Genomic DNA, 20,000 nt, shown 5'->3' with positions numbered 1-20,000 from the left:
ATGATTGATGAGGTGGGAGAACACATCCTCCCTTTGCCAAGATAACAGCTCTGGTCGTCTCCTATAATGATTGATGAGGTGGGAGAACACATCCTCCCATTGCCAAGATAACAGCTCTGAGTCGTCTCCTATAATGATTGATGAAGTGGGAGAACACATCCTCCCTTTGCCAAGATAACAGCTCTGAGTCGTCTCCTATAATGATTGATGAGGTGGGAGAACACATCCTCCCTTTGCCAAGATAACAGCTCTGAGTCGTCTCCTATAATGATTGATGAGGTGGGAGAACACATCCTCCCTTTGCCAAGATAACAGCTCTGGTCGTCTCCTATAATGATTGATGAGGTGGGAGAACACATCCTCCCTTTGCCAAGATAACAGCTCTGAGTCGTCTCCTATAATGATTGATGAGGTGGGAGAACACATCCTCCCTTTACCAAGATAACAGCTCTGAGTCGTCTCCTATAATGATTGATGAGGTGGGAGAACACATCCTCCCTTTACCAAGATAACAGCTCTGAGTCGTCTCCTATAATGATTGATGAGGTGGGAGAACACATCCTCCCTTTACCAAGATAACAGCTCTGAGTCGTCTCCTATAATGATTGATGAGGTGGGAGAACACATCCTCCCTTTACCAAGATAACAGCTCTGAGTCGTCTCCTATAATGATTGATGAGGTGGGAGAACACATCCTCCCTTTACCAAGATAACAGCTCTGAGTCGTCTCCTATAATGATTGATGAGGTGGGAGAACACATCCTCCCTTTACCAAGATAACAGCTCTGAGTCGTCTCCTATAATGATTGATGAGGTGGGAGAACACATCCTCCCTTTGCCAAGATAACAGCTCTGAGTCGTCTCCTATAATGATTGATGAGGTGGGAGAACACATCCTCCCTTTGCCAAGATAACAGCTCTGAGTCGTCTCCTATAATGATTGATGAGGTGGGAGAACACATCCTCCCTTTGCCAAGATAACAGCTCTGAGTCGTCTCCTATAATGATTGATGAGGGGAGAACACATCCTCCCTTTGCCAAGATAACAGCTCTGGTCGTCTCCTATAATGATTGATGAGGTGGGAGAACACATCCTCCCTTTGCCAAGATAACAGCTCTGAGTCGTCTCCTATAATGATTGATGAGGTGGGAGAACACATCCTCCCTTTGCCAAGATAACAGCTCTGAGTCGTCTCCTATAATGATTGATGAGGTGGGAGAACACATCCTCCCTTTGCCAAGATAACAGCTCTGAGTCGTCTCCTATAATGATTGATGAGGTGGGAGAACACATCCTCCCTTTACCAAGATAACAGCTCTGAGTCGTCTCCTATAATGATTGATGAGGTGGGAGAACACATCCTCCCTTTACCAAGATAACAGCTCTGAGTCGTCTCCTATAATGATTGATGAGGTGGGAGAACACATCCTCCCTTTACCAAGATAACAGCTCTGAGTCGTCTCCTATAATGATTGATGAGGTGGGAGAACACATCCTCCCTTTGCCAAGATAACAGCTCTGAGTCGTCTCCTATAATGATTGATGAGGTGGGAGAACACATCCTCCCTTTACCAAGATAACAGCTCTGAGTCGTCTCCTATAATGATTGATGAGGTGGGAGAACACATCCTCCCTTTACCAAGATAACAGCTCTGAGTCGTCTCCTATAATGATTGATGAGGTGGGAGAACACATCCTCCCTTTACCAAGATAACAGCTCTGAGTCGTCTCCTATAATGATTGATGAGGTGGGAGAACACATCCTCCCTTTACCAAGATAACAGCTCTGAGTCGTCTCCTATAATGATTGATGAGGTGGGAGAACACATCCTCCCTTTACCAAGATAACAGCTCTGAGTCGTCTCCTATAATGATTGATGAGGTGGGAGAACACACCCTCCCTTTGCCAAGATAACAGCTCTGAGTCATCTCATATAATGTTTGATGAGGTGGGAGAACACATCATCCCTTTACCAAGATAACAGCTCTGAGTCGTCTCCTATAATGATTGATGAGGTGGGAGAACACATCCTCCCTTTACCAAGATAACAGCTCTGAGTCGTCTCATATAATGTTTGATGAGGTGGGAGAACACATCCTCCCTTTACCAAGATAACAGCTCTGAGTCGTCTCCTATAATGATTGATGAGGTGGGAGAACACACCCTCCCTTTGCCAAGATAACAGCTCTGAGTCGTCTCATATAATGTTTGATGAGGTGGGAGAACACATCATCCCTTTACCAAGATAACAGCTCTGAGTCGTCTCCTATAATGATTGATGAGGTGGGAGAACACATCCTCCCTTTACCAAGATAACAGCTCTGAGTCGTCTCATATAATGTTTGATGAGGTGGGAGAACACACCCTCCTATCACCTAGATAACAGCTCTGAGTCGTCTCCTATAATGCTTGATGAGGTGGGAGAACACACCCTCCTATCACCTAGATAACTGCTCTGAGCCGTCTCCTATAATGCTTGATGAGCGGGGAGAGCACATGAAGGGAGTTGAGACCATTCCTGCATACATAAACTCTCCAGAATTCACCCCACAGCTTTTCAATGGTGTTTTGGGGACTGGGATGACCATTGCAAAAGCTTGATTCTATAGTCAATGAAAAAATGTTTTGTGTGGATTTGGGGGAGTGCTTTGGATCATTGTCCTGCCAGATGATCCAACAACGACCCAGTTTTGGCATAAAATCTCCTGGTTATTGATGAAGTCCATGATTACATGTATCCAAACAATGTTCCCAGGGCCTTTGGAAGTTAAACAGCACCGCAACATCACAGATCCACCACCATACCTCACAGATCCACCACCATACTTCACAGGTCCACCACCATACTTCACAGGTCCACCACCATACTTCACAGGTCCACCACCATACCTCACAGATCCACCACCATACTTCACAGATTCACCACCATACTTACATTTACATTTAAGTCATTTAGCAGACGCTCTTATCCAGAGCGACTTACAAATTGGTGCATTCACCTTATGACATCCAGTGGAACAGTCACTTTACAATAGTGCATCTAAAACTTAAGGGGGGGGGTGAGAGGGATTACTTATCCTATCCTAGGTATTCCTTAAAGAGGTGGGGTTTCAGGTGTCTCCGGAAGGTGGTGATTGACTTCGCTGTCCTGGCGTCGTGAGGGAGTTTGTTCCACCATTGGGGGGCCAGGGCAGCGAACAGTTTTGACTGGGCTGAGCGGGAGCTGTACTTCCTCAGTGGTAGGGAGGCGAGCAGGCCAGAGGTGGATGAACGCAGTGCCCTTGTTTGGGTGTAGGGCCTGATCAGAGCCTGGAGGTACTGAGGTGCCGTTCCCCTCACAGCTCCGTAGGCAAGCACCATGGTCTTGTAGCGGATGCGAGCTTCAACTGGAAGCCAGTGGAGAGAACGGAGGAGCGGGGTGACGTGAGAGAACTTGGGAATGTTGAACACCAGACGGGCTGCGGCGTTCTGGATGAGTTGAAGGGGTTTAATGGCACAGGCAGGGAGCCCAGCCAACAGCGAGTTGCAGTAATCCAGACGGGAGATGACAAGTCCCTGGATTAGGACCTGCGCCGCTTCCTGTGTGAGGCAGGGTCGTACTCTGCGGATGTTGTAGAGCATGAACCTACAGGAACGGGCCACCGCCTTGATGTTGGTTGAGAACGACAGGGTGTTGTCCAGGATCACGCCAAGGTTCTTGGCGCTCTGGGAGGAGGACACAATGGAGTTGTCAACCGTGATGGCGAGATCATGGAACGGGCAGTCCTTCCCGGGAGGAAGAGCAGCTCCGTCTTGCCGAGGTTCAGCTTGAGGTGGTGATCCGTCATCCACACTGATATGTCTGCCAGACATGCAGAGATGCGATTCGCCACCTGGTCATCAGAAGGGGAAAGGAGAAGATTAATTGTGTGTCGTCTGCATAGCAATGATAAGAGAGACCATGTGAGGTTATGACAGAGCCAAGTGACTTGGTGTATAGCGAGAATAGGAGAGGGCCAAGAACAGAGCCCTGGGGGACAGCAGTGGTGAGAGCGCGTGGTGAGGAGACAGATTCTCGCCACGCCACCTGGTAGGAGCGACCTGTCAGGTAGGACGCAATCCAAGCGTGGGCCGCGCCGGAGATGCCCAACTCGGAGAGGGTGGAGAGGAGGATCTGATGGTTCACAGTATCGAAGGCAGCCGATAGATCTAGAAGGATGAGAGCAGCGGAGAGAGAGTTAGCTTTAGCAGTGCGGAGCGCGCTCCCTGATACAGAGGAGAGCAGTCTCAGTTGAATGACTAGTCTTGAAACCTGACTGATTTGGATCAAGAAGGTCATTCAGAGAGAGATAGCGGGAGAGCTGGCCAAGGACGGCACGTTCAAGAGTTTTGGAGAGAAAAGAAAGAAGGGATACTGGTCTGTAATTGTTGACATCGGAGGGATCGAGTGTAGGTTTTTTCAGAAGGGGTGCAACTCTCGCTCTCTTGAAGACGGAAGGGACGTAGCCAGCGGTCAGGGATGAGTTGATGAGCGAGGTGAGGTAAGGGAGAAGGTCTCCGGAAATGGTCTGGAGAAGAGAGGAGGGGATAGGGTCAAGCGGGCAGGTTGTTGGGCGGCCGGCCGTCACAAGACTCGAGATTTCATCTGGAGAGAGAGGGGAGAAAGAGGTCAGAGCACAGGGTAGGGCAGTGTGAGCAGAACCAGCGGTGTCGTTTGACTTAGCAAACGAGGATCGGATGTCGTCGACCTTCTTTTCAAAATGGTTGACGAAGTCATCTGCAGAGAGGGAGGGGGGGAGGAGGATTCAGGAGGGAGGAGAAGGTGGCAAAGAGCTTCCTAGGGTTAGAGGCAGATGCTTGGAATTTAGCGTGGTAGAAAGTGGCTTTAGCAGCAGAGACAGAGGAGGAAAATGTAGAGAGGAGGGAGTGAAAGGATGCCAGGTCCGCAGGGAGGCGAGTTTTCCTCCATTTCCGCTCGGCTGCCCGGAGCCCTGTTCTGTGAGCTCGCAATGAGTCATCGAGCCATGGAGCGGGAGGGGAGGACCGAGCCGGCCTGGAGGATAGGGGACATGGAGAGTCAAGGGATGCAGAGAGGGAGGAGAGGAGGGTTGAGGAGGCAGAATCAGGAGATAGGTGGGAGAAGGTTTGAGCGGAGGGAAGAGATGATAGGATGGAAGAGGAGAGAGTAGCGGGGGAGAGAGAACGAAGGTTGGGACGGCGCGATACCATCCGAGTAGGGGCAGTGTGGGAGGTGTTGGATGAGAGCGAGAGGGAAAAGGATACAAGGCAGTGGTCGGAGACTTGGAGGGGAGTTGCAATGAGGTTAGTGGAAGAACAGCATCTAGTAAAGATGAGGTCGAGCGTATTGCCTGCCTTGTGAGTAGGGGGGGAAGGTACTTCACGAGTCCACCACCATACTTCACAGATCCACCACCATACTTCACAGGTCCACCACCATACTTCACAGGTCCACCACCATACTTCACAGGTCCACCACCATACTTCACAGATCCACCACCATACTTCACAGATCCACCACCATACTTCACAGATCCACCACCATACTTCACAGGTCCACCACCATACCTCACAGATCCACCGCCATACTTCACAGGTCCACCACCATACTTCACAGGTCCACCACCATACTTCACAGGTCCACCACCATACCTCACAGATCCACCACCATACTTCACAGATTCACCACCATACTTCACGAGTCCACCACCATATTTCACACGTCCACCACCATACTTCACACGTCCACCACCATACTTCACAGGTCCACCATCATACTTCACAGATCCACCACCATACTTCACAGATCCACCACCATACTTCACAGATCCACCACCATACTTCACAGGTCCACCGCCATACCTCACAGATCCACCGCCATACTTCACAGGTCCACCACCATACTTCACAGGTCCACCACCATACTTCACAGGTCCACCACCATAACTCACAGATCCACCACCATACTTCACAGATTCACCACCATACTTCACGAGTCCACCACCATATTTCACACGTCCACCACCATACTTCACACGTCCACCACCATACTTCACAGGTCCACCACCATACTTCACAGGTCCACCACCATACTTCACAGATCCACCACCATACTTCACAGATCCACCACCATACTTAACAGATCCACCACCATACTTCACAGGTCCACCACCATACCTCACAGGTCCACCACCATACCTCACAGATCCACCGCCATACCTCACAGGTCCACCACCATACTTCACAGGTCCACCATCATACTTCACAGGTCTACCACCAGTAAGGATTATTTTATTTTCTGCATAACCATGGCTCTTCTGCATGACCATGACCATGGCTTTTTACACCAACCTCTGGTGTTTGTTGCCAAAAAGCTCTATTTTAGTCTCATCAGACCATAGATCCTGGTTCCAATGAAAGGTCCAATGACATGTATCAAACTCCACATGCTTACGCTTGTGGTTTGGTGACAGCAGTGGCTTTCTTCTGGCAACCCATACAAATAAATTGTTGACATGAAGGTGTCGTCTAACTGTAGTTTTGGAGAATTGGTGACCCCAAGATGTAAACCATTTCTGCAATTCTCCAACTGTGATCCTTGGATATTTGTTTGCCACTTGTAACATCCTTCTCACTGTGTGTGGAGGCAACATACACTTGTGTCTCTTCCAGGCAGGTTCGTCACAGCTCCAGTTATTGACAATGTCATAGTTATTGCCCTAATAGTGGAGATGTGTTTTTTAGCCGTGTAGATATCTCTCTTTTTATAACAATTTCCTGATTTGTGAAGGTCAATATCCTTTTGTCTCATTTCGTTTGTTTGTTGTCTGGCCTTTCCCATGTTGATGGATGAATAAGGGGGTTTAGCCTGTGTGTCACCTCATATTTATACCCCAGTGAAACAGGAAAGTCATGGCTGGACCACTTAAGAGTTCACAGAAATCTTAATCGGAATATACATTAATTTGATTGTTTTGTTCATCATAATTTCTAGGGGTGCCAGTAATTGTGGCACGCATGTTTCTGAAAAAAACAAAAAACATTTCTTGTTGATTTTTTTTTTCTTTGAACAATTTTAACTCAATTAAAAGGTTAGATGCATATGATATTTTTAATGTGAGGTCAAGCTGATCAACAACTGACATTTTTTTCACAGCCTTTTTACTTCATATTTACCAAGGGCACCAACAATTCAAGAGGGCACTGTATATTATACTATACTATGCTATACTATCCTGTATAACTGCAGATACAGTGTACTGACATACTGTAGACCAAGTACTGAATAGTTCCGTGCTATGACATCTCTCTCTGCAGAGCGACCCAGCTTTGTGAAGCGTCCCGGCAGCCAGGTGGTGCTGGTGGACCAGAGTGTGGAGTTCAGGTGTGAGGCCCGGGGCGACCCGGTTCCCACCGTCCGCTGGAGGAAAGAGGACGGAGAGCTGCCCAAGGGAAGGTACTGTACTGTATGACTCATCTTCTGGCCACCTTTATTACAGCACAATCCCTATATCGCTCTATTTCATCCCTCACTCCCTTTTGTCTGTCTGATGATCAGCATGTGTGCCTTTACAGTGAGGTATGAGTGTGTGTGTGTGTGTGTGTGCGTGCGTGTGTGTGTGTGTGTGTGCGTTTGACCGACTACCTGTGTGTATTCCAGATATGAGATCCGTGAGGACCACACCCTGAAGATCCGTCGTCTGACCTCTGCAGACATGGGTTCTTACACCTGCGTGGCAGAGAACATGGTGGGCAGGGCGGAGGCGTCGGCCACCCTCACCGTCCACGGTAAGACCACACAACTATGTTACTTACTCTAGTAAAATACTTTACATCAGCATTTCCCAAACTTGGTCCTCGGGGCACCAAGGGGTGCACGTTTAGTTTTTTGCCCTAACACTACACAGCTGATTCAAATGATCAAAGCTTGATGATTAATTGTTCCGAGTTTGGCTAAATCTGCTGTACATGTTTACCAAGGAGAGGCCAATGCACCAGCTATCTAAATATTGTACATTGTTACAGTATTTAGCCCTGTTGCTGAGCCTCTATTGCTGAAAGGTATATTGATTGTTCCACATGTTTCAGTCTCTCTAGTTGTATTGGTTACGGGGAGTTTTAGCACCTTAGATGTAATTTAGCTCAACCACACTGCTATTATACACTGGAGCCTGAAAGGTTATTCCTTTCACCCGTTCTCTCTCAATTAGCTGATTGATTTCTAATAAAGGCCATCTGAAAATCCATAGATCCTCTTACACTTTACACATGGGAGCTCAATGATAATCAATTCCATTTGCGGCACCCATAGGAGCGAGGACATTCCTTTAGAGGCAGCTCTCTGGTAATGTTTAAGATATGCTGTATCAGTGGTAGGCTTGTGGGAAGCCTCTGTGTGTTTCTCTCCATTGTACATCCTACTAACACAGTGAGAACAGAAAGCAGCTGGTCACAGAGTGTGAACACTCAGAAAGGAGTCATTCAGTAGAACAAGGGGGCCTGGATCCCCCCAACCCTAAACCCAGGGGGAACACTGGGGTCATTTAACAACAAGGTAATGGGAATATTGGGGTGCAGGGGAGGAGGAGGAAAAGGGGTAGGGGATAGAAGGTGGTTCAGTGCACAGGGGATGGGGGAAGGAGGGGGTAAGGAGGGTGGGGAGGTGTATAATTAAGGGGTTGAAGTGACTCAACACTGGAGCAGAACAAGATGGGAATTGAGGCTGGATGAAGTAGATAGGGGGTGGAGGGTGTGTGTGTGTGGGGGGGGTGTTTGTATGGTGAGGTCAGATGTATAAAATTGTATTCCCAGCATGAATACATGAGCGCTATGAAGAAACTGGACATTTGAATTTGACCCTTCTATTCTGTATGACCTCATAAGCAGCATCTTATCTCACATGCTATACATGTATTAGAGGAGGCATGCAGGATGAGGTAAGACCCTGTATTAGAGGAAGCATGCAGGATGAGGTAAGACCCTGTATTAGAGGAAGCATGCAGGATGAGGTTAGACCCTGTATTAGAGGAGGCATGCAGGATGAGGTTAGACCCTGTATTAGAGGAGGCATGCAGGATGAGGTTAGAAGACCCTGTATTAGAGGAGGCATGCAGGATGAGGTAAGACCCTGTATTAGGGATGCAGGATGAGGTAAGACCCTGTATTAGAGGAAGCATGCAGGATGAGGCTAGACCCTGTATTAGAGGAGGCATGCAGGATGAGGTTTGACCCTGTATTAGAGGAAGCATGCAGGATGAGGTAAGACCCTGTATTAGAGGAGGCATGCAGGATGAGGTTAGACCCTGTATTAGAGGAGGCATGCAGGATGAGGTTAGACCCTGTATTAAACCCTGTATTAGAGGAGGCATGCAGGAGGAGGTTTGACCCTGTATTAGAGGAGGCATGCAGGATGAGGTAAGACCCTGTATTAGAGGAGGCATGCAAGATCAGGTAAGATCCTGTATTAGAGGAGGCATGCAGGATGAGGTAAGACCCTGTATTAGAGGAGGCATGCATGACCCTGTATTAGAGGATGCAGAGGTTTGACCCTGTGAGGAGGCATTAGAAGACCCTGTATTAGAGGAGGCATGCATGCAGGATGAGGATTAAGACCCTGTATTAGAGGAGGCATGCAGGATGAGGTTAGACCCTGTATTAGAGGAGGCATGCAGGATGAGGTTAGAAGACCCTGTATTAGAGGAAGCCCTGAGGTAGACCCTGTATTAGAGGAGGCATGCAGGATGAGGTAAGACCCTGTATTAGAGGAGGCATGCAGGATGAGGTAAGACCCTGTATTAGAGGAGGCATGCAGGATGAGGTTAGACCCTGTATTAGAGGAAGCATGCAGGATGAGGTTAGACCCTGTATTAGAGGAGGCATGCAGGATGAGGTTAATTAGACCCTGTATTAGAGGAGGCATGCAGGATGAGGTTTGACCCTGTATTAGAGGAGGCATGCAGGATGTAGACCCTGTATTAGAGGAGGCATGCAGGATGAGGACCCTGTATTAGAGGAGGCATTGAGGTTAGACCCTGTATTAGAGGAGGCATGCAGGATGAGGTTAGACCCTGTATTAGAGGAGGCATGCAGGATGAGGTTTGACCCTGTATTAGAGGAGGCAGGATGAGGTAAGACCCTGTATTAGAGGAGCATGCAGGATGAGGTAAGACCCTGTATTAGAGGAAGCATGCAGGATGAGGTTAGACCCTGTATTAGAGGAGGCATGCAGGATGAGGTTAGACCCTGTATTAGAGGAGGCATGGACATGCAGGATGAGGTTAGACCCTGTATTAGAGGAAGCATGCATTAGGATGCAGGATGGTTAGACCCTGTATTAGAGGAGGCATGCAGGATGAGGTTAGACCCTGTATTAGAGGAGGCATGCAGGATGTGGACCCTTAGACCCTGTATTTAGAGGAGGCATGCAGGATGGGTTAGACCCTGTATTAGAGGAGGCATGCAGGATGAGGTTAGACCCTGTATTAGAGGAAGCATGCAGGATGAGGTTAGACCCTGTATTAGAGGAGGCATGCAGGATGAGGTAAGACTGTATTAGAGGAGGCATGCAGGATGTGGTTAGACCCTGTATTAGAGGAAGCATGCAGGATGAGGTTAGACCCTGTATTAGAGGAGGCATGCAGGATGTGCATGCATGGGATGGTTAGGTTTAGACCCTGTATTAGAGGAGGCATGCAGGATGTGGTTAGACCCTGTATTAGAGGAGGCATGCAGGATGAGGTTAGACCCTGAGGTATGTAGAGGAATGCAGGATGTGGTTAGACCCTGTATTAGAGGAGGCATGCCCTGTATTAGAGAGGCATGCAGGATGGGTTAGACCCTGTATTAGAGGAAGCATGCAAGACGTGGTTAGACCCTGTATGAGGAGGCATGCAGGATGTGGTTAGACCCTGTATTAGAGGAAGCATGCAAGACGTGGTTAGACCCTGTATTAGAGGAGGCATGCAGGATGAGGTTAGACCCTGTATTAGAGGAGGCATGCAGGATGAGGTTAGACCCTGTATTAGAGGAAGCATGCAGGATGAGGTTAGACCCTGTATTAGAGGAGGCATGCAGGATGAGGTTAGACCCTGTATTAGAGGAGGCATGCAGGATGAGGTAAGACCCTGTATTAGAGGAGGCATGCAGGATGTGGTTAGACCCTGTATAGACCCTGTATTAGAGGAGGCAGCAGGATGATTAGACAGAGGATGCAGGATGGTTAGACCCTGTATTAGAGGAGGCATGCAGGATGAGGTAAGACCCTGTATTAGAGGACCAGGATGTGGTTAGACCCTGTATTAGAGGAGGCATGCAGGATGAGGTAAGACCCTGTATTAGAGGAGGCATGCAGGATGTGGTTAGACCCTGTATTAGAGGAGGCATGCAGGATGAGGTTAGACCCTGTATTAGAGGAGGCATGCAGGATGAGGGTAAGACCCTGTATTAGAGGAGGCATGCAGGATGTGGTTAGACCCTGTATTAGAGGAGGCATGCATGAGGTTAGACCCTGTATTAGAGGAGGCATGCAGGATGAGGTTTGACCCTGTATTAGGATGTGGTTAGACCCTGTATTAGAGGAGGCATGCAGGATTTAGACCCTGTATTAGAGGAGGCATGCAGGATGTGGTTAGGTATTAGACCCTGTATTAGAGGAGGCATGCAGGATGTGGTTAGACCCTGTATTAGAGGAAGCATGCAAGACGTGGTTAGACCCTGTATTAGAGGAGGCATGCAGGATGAGGTTAGACCCTGTATTAGAGGAGGCATGCAGGATGAGGTTAGACCCTGTATTAGAGGAAGCATGCAAGGTGGTTAGACCCTGTATTAGAGGAGGCATGCAGGATGTGGTTAGACCCTGTATTAGAGGAAGCATGCAAGACGTGGTTAGACCCTGTATTAGAGGAGGCATGCAGGATGTGGTTAGACCCTGTATTAGAGGAAGCATGCAAGACGTGGTTAGACCCTGTATTAGAGGAGGCATGCAGGATGTGGTTAGACCCTGTATTAGAGGAAGCATGCAAGACGTGGTTAGACCCTGTATTAGAGGAGGCATGCAGGATGAGGTTAGACCCTGTATTAGAGGAGGCATGCAGGATGAGGTTAGACCCTGTATTAGAGGAAGCATGCAGGATGAGGTTAGACCCTGTATTAGAGGAGGCATGCAGGATGAGGTTAGACCCTGGTGCAGGATGAGGTAAGACCCTGTATTAGAGGAGGCATGCAGGATGTGGTTAGACCCTGTATTAGAGGAGGCATGCAGGATGAGGTAGACCCTGTATTAGAGGAGGCATGCAGGATGAGGTTAGACCCTGTATTAGAGGAAGCATGCAGGATGAGGTTAGACCCTGTATTAGAGGAGGCATGCAGGATGAGGTAAGACCCTGTATTAGAGGAGGCATGCAGGATGTGGTTAGACCCTGTATTAGAGGAGGCATGCAGGATGAGGTTAGACCCTGTATTAGAGGAGGCATGCAGGATGAGGTTTAGAGGAGGCATGCAGGATGTGGTTAGACTGTATTAGAGGAGGCATGCAGGATGAGGTTAGACCCTGTATTAGAGTTGAGGTAAGACCCTGTATTAGAGGAGGCATGCAGGATGTGGTTAGACCCTGTATTAGAGGAGGCATGCAGGATGAGGTTAGACCCTGTATTAGAGGAGGCATGCAGGATGAGGTTTGACCCTGTATTAGAGGAGGCATGCAGGATGTGGTTAGACCCTGTATTAGAGGAGGCATGCAGGATGAGGTTAGACCCTGTATTAGAGGAGGCATGCAGGATGTGGTTAGACCCTGTATTAGAGGAAGCATGCAAGACTGGTTAGACCCTGTATTAGAGGAGGCATGCAGGATGTGGTTAGACCCTGTATTAGAGGAAGCATGCAAGACGTGGTTAGACCCTGTATTAGAGGAGGCATGCAGGATGAGGTTAGACCCTGTATTAGAGGAGGCATGCAGGATGAGGTTAGACCCTGTATTAGAGGAAGCATGCAAGACGTGGTTAGACCCTGTATTAGAGGAGGCATGCAGGATGTGGTTAGACCCTGTATTAGAGGAAGCATGCAAGACGTGGTTAGACCCTGTATTAGAGGAGGCATGCAGGATGAGGTTAGACCCTGTATTAGAGGAAGCATGCAAGACGAGACCCTGTATTAGAGGAGGCATGCAGGATGAGGTTAGACCCTGTATTAGAGGAGGCATGCAGGATGAGGTTAGACCCTGTATTAGAGGAAGCATGCAAGACGTGGTTAGACCCTGTATTAGAGGAGGCATGCAGGATGTGGTTAGACCCTGTATTAGAGGAAGCATGCAAGACGTGGTTAGACCCTGTATTAGAGGAGGCATGCAGGATGTGGTTAGACCCTGTATTAGAGGAAGCATGCAAGACGTGGTTAGACCCTGTATTAGAGGAGGCATGCAGGATGAGGTAAGACCCTGTATTAGAGGAAGCATGCAAGACGTGGTTAGACCCTGTATTAGAGGAAGCATGCAAGACGTGGTTAGACCCTGTATTAGAGGAAGCATGCAAGACGTGGTTAGACCCTGTATTAGAGGAGGCATGCAGGATGTGGTTAGACCCTGTATTAGAGGAGGCATGCAGGATGAGGTAAGACCCTGTATTAGAGGAGGCATGCAGGATGTGGTTAGACCCTGTATTAGAGGAGGCATGCAGGATGTGGTTAGACCCTGTATTAGAGGAGGCATGCAGGATGTGGTTAGACCCTGTATTAGAGGAGGCATGCAGGATGTGGTTAGACCCTGTATTAGAGGAGGCATGCAGGATGTGGTTAGACCCTGTATTAGAGGAGGCATGCAGGATGTGGTTAGACCCTGTATTAGAGGAGGCATACAGGATGAGGTTTGACCCTGTATTAGAGGAGGCATGCAGGATGAGGTAAGACCCTGTATTAGAGGAAGCATGCAGGATGTGGTTAGACCCTGTATTAGAGGAGGCATGCAGGATGAGGTTAGACCCTGTATTAGAGGAAGCATGCAGGATGAGGTTAGACCCTGTGTTAGAGGAAGCATGCAAGACGTGGTTAGACCCTGTATTAGAGGAGGCATGCAGGATGTGGTTAGACCCTGTATTAGAGGAAGCATGCAAGACGTGGTTAGACCCTGTATTAGAGGAGGCATGCAGGATGTGGTTAGACCCTGTATTAGAGGAAGCATGCAAGACGTGGTTAGACCCTGTATTAGAGGAGGCATGCAGGATGAGGTAAGACCCTGTATTAGAGGAAGCATGCAAGACGTGGTTAGACCCTGTATTAGAGGAAGCATGCAAGACGTGGTTAGACCCTGTATTAGAGGAAGCATGCAGGATGTGGTAAGGTATCTCACAAAAAAAGTAATGAAATCAACAGATGTGCGACTGTGGTTTGTTTGTGCCGATAGGATCAAAGCCTAATTTTATCAAGTCCGGTCCTCATTTTACCAAGTCCGGTCCTCATTTTACCAAGCCCGGTCCTCATTTTACCAAGCCCGGTCCTCATTTTATCAAGTCCGGTCCTCATTTTACCAAGCCCGGTCCTCATTTTATCAAGTCCGGTCCTCATTTTACCAAGCCCGTTCTGACCTCTCGATGAAGTCCTCCATACAGCCACTTCTTCCCTACCATATAATACCATCAGGAAAACTCTAGACCGTAGTTATATATAAAAATATAAAAAACCTTAGCCTTAGCTCTCCATACCAAGCTTAATTTAGTGTGGGTTTGAGTCACAGAGCCTCTGGCACTGATCTCTGATCTCCAGTTAGCCTGGCCAGGGACATGGTGAGGCCGGCTCGGATGGCAGAGAGACCAGGGAGGGCCTGGACACTGATGGAGGGAAGGAGAGAGGATAGCTAGTTAAAGACAAGCAGGCCACCGTCCAAGCCAGGAAATTGTATGCTCCTAATTGCAGGACATGGGCAAACTTATGGAATGAAAAGCTGGGTAATTGTATGTCTGAATAGGGCAAGACAGGAGTAGATGGCAAATGAAAGAGAGAGAAAAAAGAGAAGCAGAACAGTGGCAGATTTCGTCATGTCATATTTGCAACCGGCCTGATGCTTGTCAGGAGAGCTCGCACATGGAATGACTGATCTGTCATACGTGTTATCCATTCTAGAATCATGTGTGTCCCATCAGATCACTGAGGACCACAAGCTGGGGGGAAGAAACACAAAGGGATAGATTAACCTGTAGCGACGAGCAATCCCGTATCCGGGAGCGTAATTATAGCCTCAAGCTCATTACGATAACGCAACGTTAACTATTCATGAAAATCGCAAATGAAATTAAATAAATATATTGGCTCACAAGCTTAGCCTTTTGTTAACAACCCTGTCATCTCAGATTTTCAAAAAATGCTTTTCAACCATAGCTACACAAGCATTTGTGTAAGAGTATTGATAGCTAGCATAGCATTAAGCCTAACATTCAGCAGGCAACATTTTCACAAAAACAAGAAAAGCATTCAAATAAAATAATTTACCTTTGAAGAACTTCGGATGTTTTCAATGAGGAGACTCTCAGTTAGATAGCAAATGTTCAGTTTTTCCAAAAATATTATTTGTGTAGGAGAAATCGCTCCGTTTTGTTCATCAGGTTTGGCTAAGAAAAAAACCAGAAAATTCAGTCATTACAACGCAAGCTTTCTTCCAAATTAACTCCATAATATCGACAGAAACATGGCAAACGTTGTTTAGAATCAATCCTCAAGGTGTTTTTCACATATCTATTTGATGATGAGTCACTCGTGGCAGTTTGGTTTCTCCTCTGTTCAAAATGGAAACATGCACGCACCTGGAGCAATAGTTTCGACGGAGGACACCGAGCGGACACCTGGTAAATGTAGTCTCTTATGGTCAATTTTCCAATGATATGCCTACAAATACGTCACAATGCTGCAAACACCTTGGGGAAACGACAGAAAGTGTAGGCTCATTCCTTGTGCAATCACAGCCATATAAGGAGACATTGGAACACAGCGCCTCAAAAATCTGGCTCACTTCCTGTATGAAATTTCATCATGGTTTCGCCTGTAGCATTAGTTATGTGGCACTCATAGATAATATCTTTGCAGTTTTGGAAACGTCAAGAGTGTTTTCTTTCCAAAGCTGTCAATTATATGCATAGTTGAGCATCTTTTCGTGACAAAATATCTTGTTTAAAACGGGAACGTTTTTCATCCAAAAATGAAATACTGCCCCCAGAGGTTCAAGAGGTTAAGGCACAAGTAACACAGTCAGGATAGGAAGGTTGCTGATGCATTGCGTAAGATTTCTTAGACAGTTGCCTCTGGTTTACTGTAATTTCAGTGGTAGTGAATGGGTGGCTCAGACGGTGTGTTACACTGGAGTAAATCAGATTGTCTGCTTCTGTGGAATTCATGTAAATGTTCTGATAATTCCATGCTCTGCCAGTAACTCCCAGATGAGGGTACTGAAGGGCCATTTAAACATGGCTTGCATCGAGCAGGGAAGTTCACAGCATCACAGTATATAGCGAGCTGTAGCATGAAACATGATTCAATATTTTTGTGATTACCGTATGTTATGTGAACAGTATATTCATTTTAATCGTTTTTGCTTGAATCGAAAGTGTTTAAATAATTTATCACGACTCTAAAGTGAAATCTTAAGAGTTATGTGCTGGTTCGTTTGGCCCATTCATTCCAGAATGGACAGACAGAGGTTTTGTTCTTCACACCTCTCATGGCCAGATCCTCAGTGAACAATGTCAGCATTGTGCCGTGGCGCCCAGAGATATTTATCTTTCTCACTGCACTGCTCTCATTACTAACTTCATCAGTGAATTATTGTTTTACACACGTGTTTGCCTGTCTGTTACACCTCCTCTGGACATATAAACATGTCAAGTCAAATATTCCATTTATTGATGTAAGAAACACATAAATGGCCAGGCCATGGGCTTGGTTAGATTTACTGTTTCATTGTAAAATCATTCATCTACACCAGATGAGAATGTGTAGCTTTAGTCATTCAGTACTGAGATATCAGATATAGACCTTATGGTTCTGTGGTGGTGTTTGTGTTTTGTTAAGGTAACTACATGGGGATATGGGGATATTCACCATTAGAATGGGAATACTGTATTCTAGTATAAAACAATGCAGAGGACCAGTGGGCTTCTCTTCGCTGGTCATTTTGCCATTAGTTGTGATTTATTTGTGAAAAGGACTTGAATGGAATGGAAGCCCCAAGAGTGGCTTTACTAACAACCCATGGAAAGTGACTGGAATGGGAGAAGTGTTGCCTAAACTACCAGAGAGAGTTAGCAAGGGGAACCTACATCATACACCCACTACGATGTGCACAGCAGAGCCTTCTCCTAATCAGCTGGTCTCATATGAATAAAGTAAGCAGGATGATGATATACTGTATACCCATAACAAGCTGTTAGAGGCCAGACCACACAGTCAATACTCTCACTGTCTCTCTCTACCAGACCACACAGTCAATACTCTCACTGACTCTCTCTACCAGACCACACAGTCAATACTCTCACTGTCTCTCTCTACCAGACCACACAGTCAATACTCTCACTGACTCTCTCTACCAGACCACACAGTCAATACTCTCACTGACTCTCTCTACCAGACCACACAGTCAATACTCTCACTGACTCTCTCTACCAGACCACACAGTCAATACTCTCACTGACTCTCTCTACCAGTCAATACCACTGACTCTCTCTAGACCACACAGTCAATACTCTCACTGTCTCTCTCTACCAGACCACACAGTCAATACTCTCACTGACTCTCTCTACCAGACCACACAGTCAATACTGACTCACTGACTCAATACTCTCACCAGACCACACAGTCAATACTCTCACTGACTCTCTCTACCAGACCACACAGTCAATACTCTCACTGACTCTCTCTACCAGACCACACAGTCAATACTCTCACTGTCTCTCTCTACCAGACCACACAGTCAATACTCTCACTGACCACACAGTCTCTCTCACTGACTCTCTACCAGACCACACAGTCAATACTCTCACTGTCTCTCTCTACCAGACCAGACCCCAGTCAATACTCTCACTGTCTCTCTCTACCAGACCACACAGTCAATACTCTCACTGTCTCTCTCTACCAGACCACACAGTCAATACTCTCACTGTCTCTCTCTACCAGACCACACAGTCAATACTCTCACTGTCTCTCTCTACCAGACCACACAGTCAATACTCTCACTGACTCTCTCTACCAGACCACACAGTCAATACTCTCACTGACTCTCTCTACCAGACCACACAGTCAATACTCTCACTGACTCTCTCTACCAGACCCCACAGTCAATACTCTCACTGTCTCTCTCTACCAGACCCCACAGTCAATACTCTCACTGTCTCTCTCTACCAGACCACACAGTCAATACTCTCACTGACTCTCTCTACCAGACCACAATACAGTCAATACCACACAGTCAATACTCTCACTGACTCTCTCTACCAGACCACACAGTCAATACTCTCACTGACTCTCTCTGACTCTCTCTACCAGACCACACAGTCAATACTCTCACTGACTCTCTCTACCAGACCACACAGTCAATACTCTCACTGACTCTCTCTACCAGACCACACAGTCAATACTCTCACTGACTCTCTCTACCAGACCACACAGTCAATACTCTCACTGACTCTCTCTACCAGACCACACAGTCAATACTCTCACTGTCTCTCTCTACCAGACCACACAGTCAATACTCTCACTGACTCTCTCTACCAGACCACACAGTCAATACTCTCACTCTCTCCAGACCACACAGTCAATACTCTCACTGACAGACCACACAGTCAATACTCTCACTGACTCTCTCTCTCTACCAGACCACACAGTCAATACTCTCACTGACTCTCTCTACCAGACCACACAGTCAATACTCTCACTGACTCTCTCTACCAGACCACACAGTCAATACTCTCACTGACTCTCTCTACCAGACCACACAGTCAATACTCTCACTAACTCTCTCTCACCAGACCACACAGTCAATACTCTCACTGACTCTCTCTACCAGACCACACAGTCAATACTCTCACTGACTCTCTCTACCAGACCACACAGTCAATACTCTCACTGACTCTCTCTACCAGACCACACAGTCAATACTCTCACTGACTCTCTCTACCAGACCACACAGTCAATACTGACTCACTGACTCTCTCTCACTGACTCTCAGACCACACAGTCAATACTCTCACTGACTCTCTCTACCAGACCACACAGTCAATACTCTCACTGACTCTCTCTACCAGACCACACAGTCAATACTCTCACTGACTCTCTCTACCAGACCACACAGTCAATACTCTCACTGACTCTCTCTACCAGACCACACAGTCAATACTCTCACTGACTCTCTCTACCAGACCACACAGTCAATACTCTCACTGACTCTCTCTACCAGACCACACAGTCAATACTCTCACTGACTCTCTCTACCAGACCACACAGTCAATACTCTCACTGACTCTCTCTACCAGACCACACAGTCAATACTTTCACTGACTCTCTCTACCAGACCACACAGTCAATACTCTCATTGTCTCTCTCTACCAGACCACACAATCAGGAATCTTTTTTTCTCCTATAAATATCAACATCATATCAATCTTAATCATGTTACAAATGTAACCAAATAGAAGGATTCCTTTATGTTTTCCATAATAATCACAAACAGCCGTGTGATGGTTACAGCATGCCAATGCACATACAGCCTGCTTATGGGCTTGTTGTGGAGTATCAGGGCAGGCCTAAGTAGCCAGTGAATGAGCGTTTACAGACCTACACACACTCTAACACACACACACAGTCCTCCTAGTGGGAGCTCCTATTAATCAGACTTAGCATGTATTTCTCTCCCAGCGCTAATATGAGCCCTATGAACAGCAGCAGGCCTACTCTCCAATCCCTATGAACCACTCTACACGGGTTCCTGGCACACAACAGACCCTCCAGTGGGCAGGGGGCTACACTGCTCTCTGG

The 20,000-nt window shown here is 47.1% G+C and overlaps 1 protein-coding gene across 3 annotated transcripts in view; it reads left to right on the top strand.

The window, feature by feature from the left end:
* The window catches only part of robo1 (roundabout, axon guidance receptor, homolog 1 (Drosophila)), a 440,136-nt gene that overhangs the window by 318,556 nt on the left and 101,580 nt on the right, over positions 1–20,000 (top strand). For all 3 annotated transcript variants that reach the window (XM_046293778.1, XM_046293780.1, XM_046293781.1), the window contains 2 exons: positions 7,317–7,455; positions 7,660–7,787. In XM_046293778.1, the coding sequence (XP_046149734.1) occupies positions 7,317–7,455; positions 7,660–7,787 (267 nt within the window). The remainder of the gene's footprint in view (positions 1–7,316; positions 7,456–7,659; positions 7,788–20,000) is intronic.

Source organism: Oncorhynchus gorbuscha, linkage group LG13, assembly GCF_021184085.1.
Source record: "Oncorhynchus gorbuscha isolate QuinsamMale2020 ecotype Even-year linkage group LG13, OgorEven_v1.0, whole genome shotgun sequence".
Lineage (NCBI taxonomy): Eukaryota > Metazoa > Chordata > Actinopteri > Salmoniformes > Salmonidae > Oncorhynchus > Oncorhynchus gorbuscha.
The sequence above is the reverse complement of the archived record's forward strand: the minus strand, read 5'-3'. Positions and strand labels throughout refer to the sequence as shown.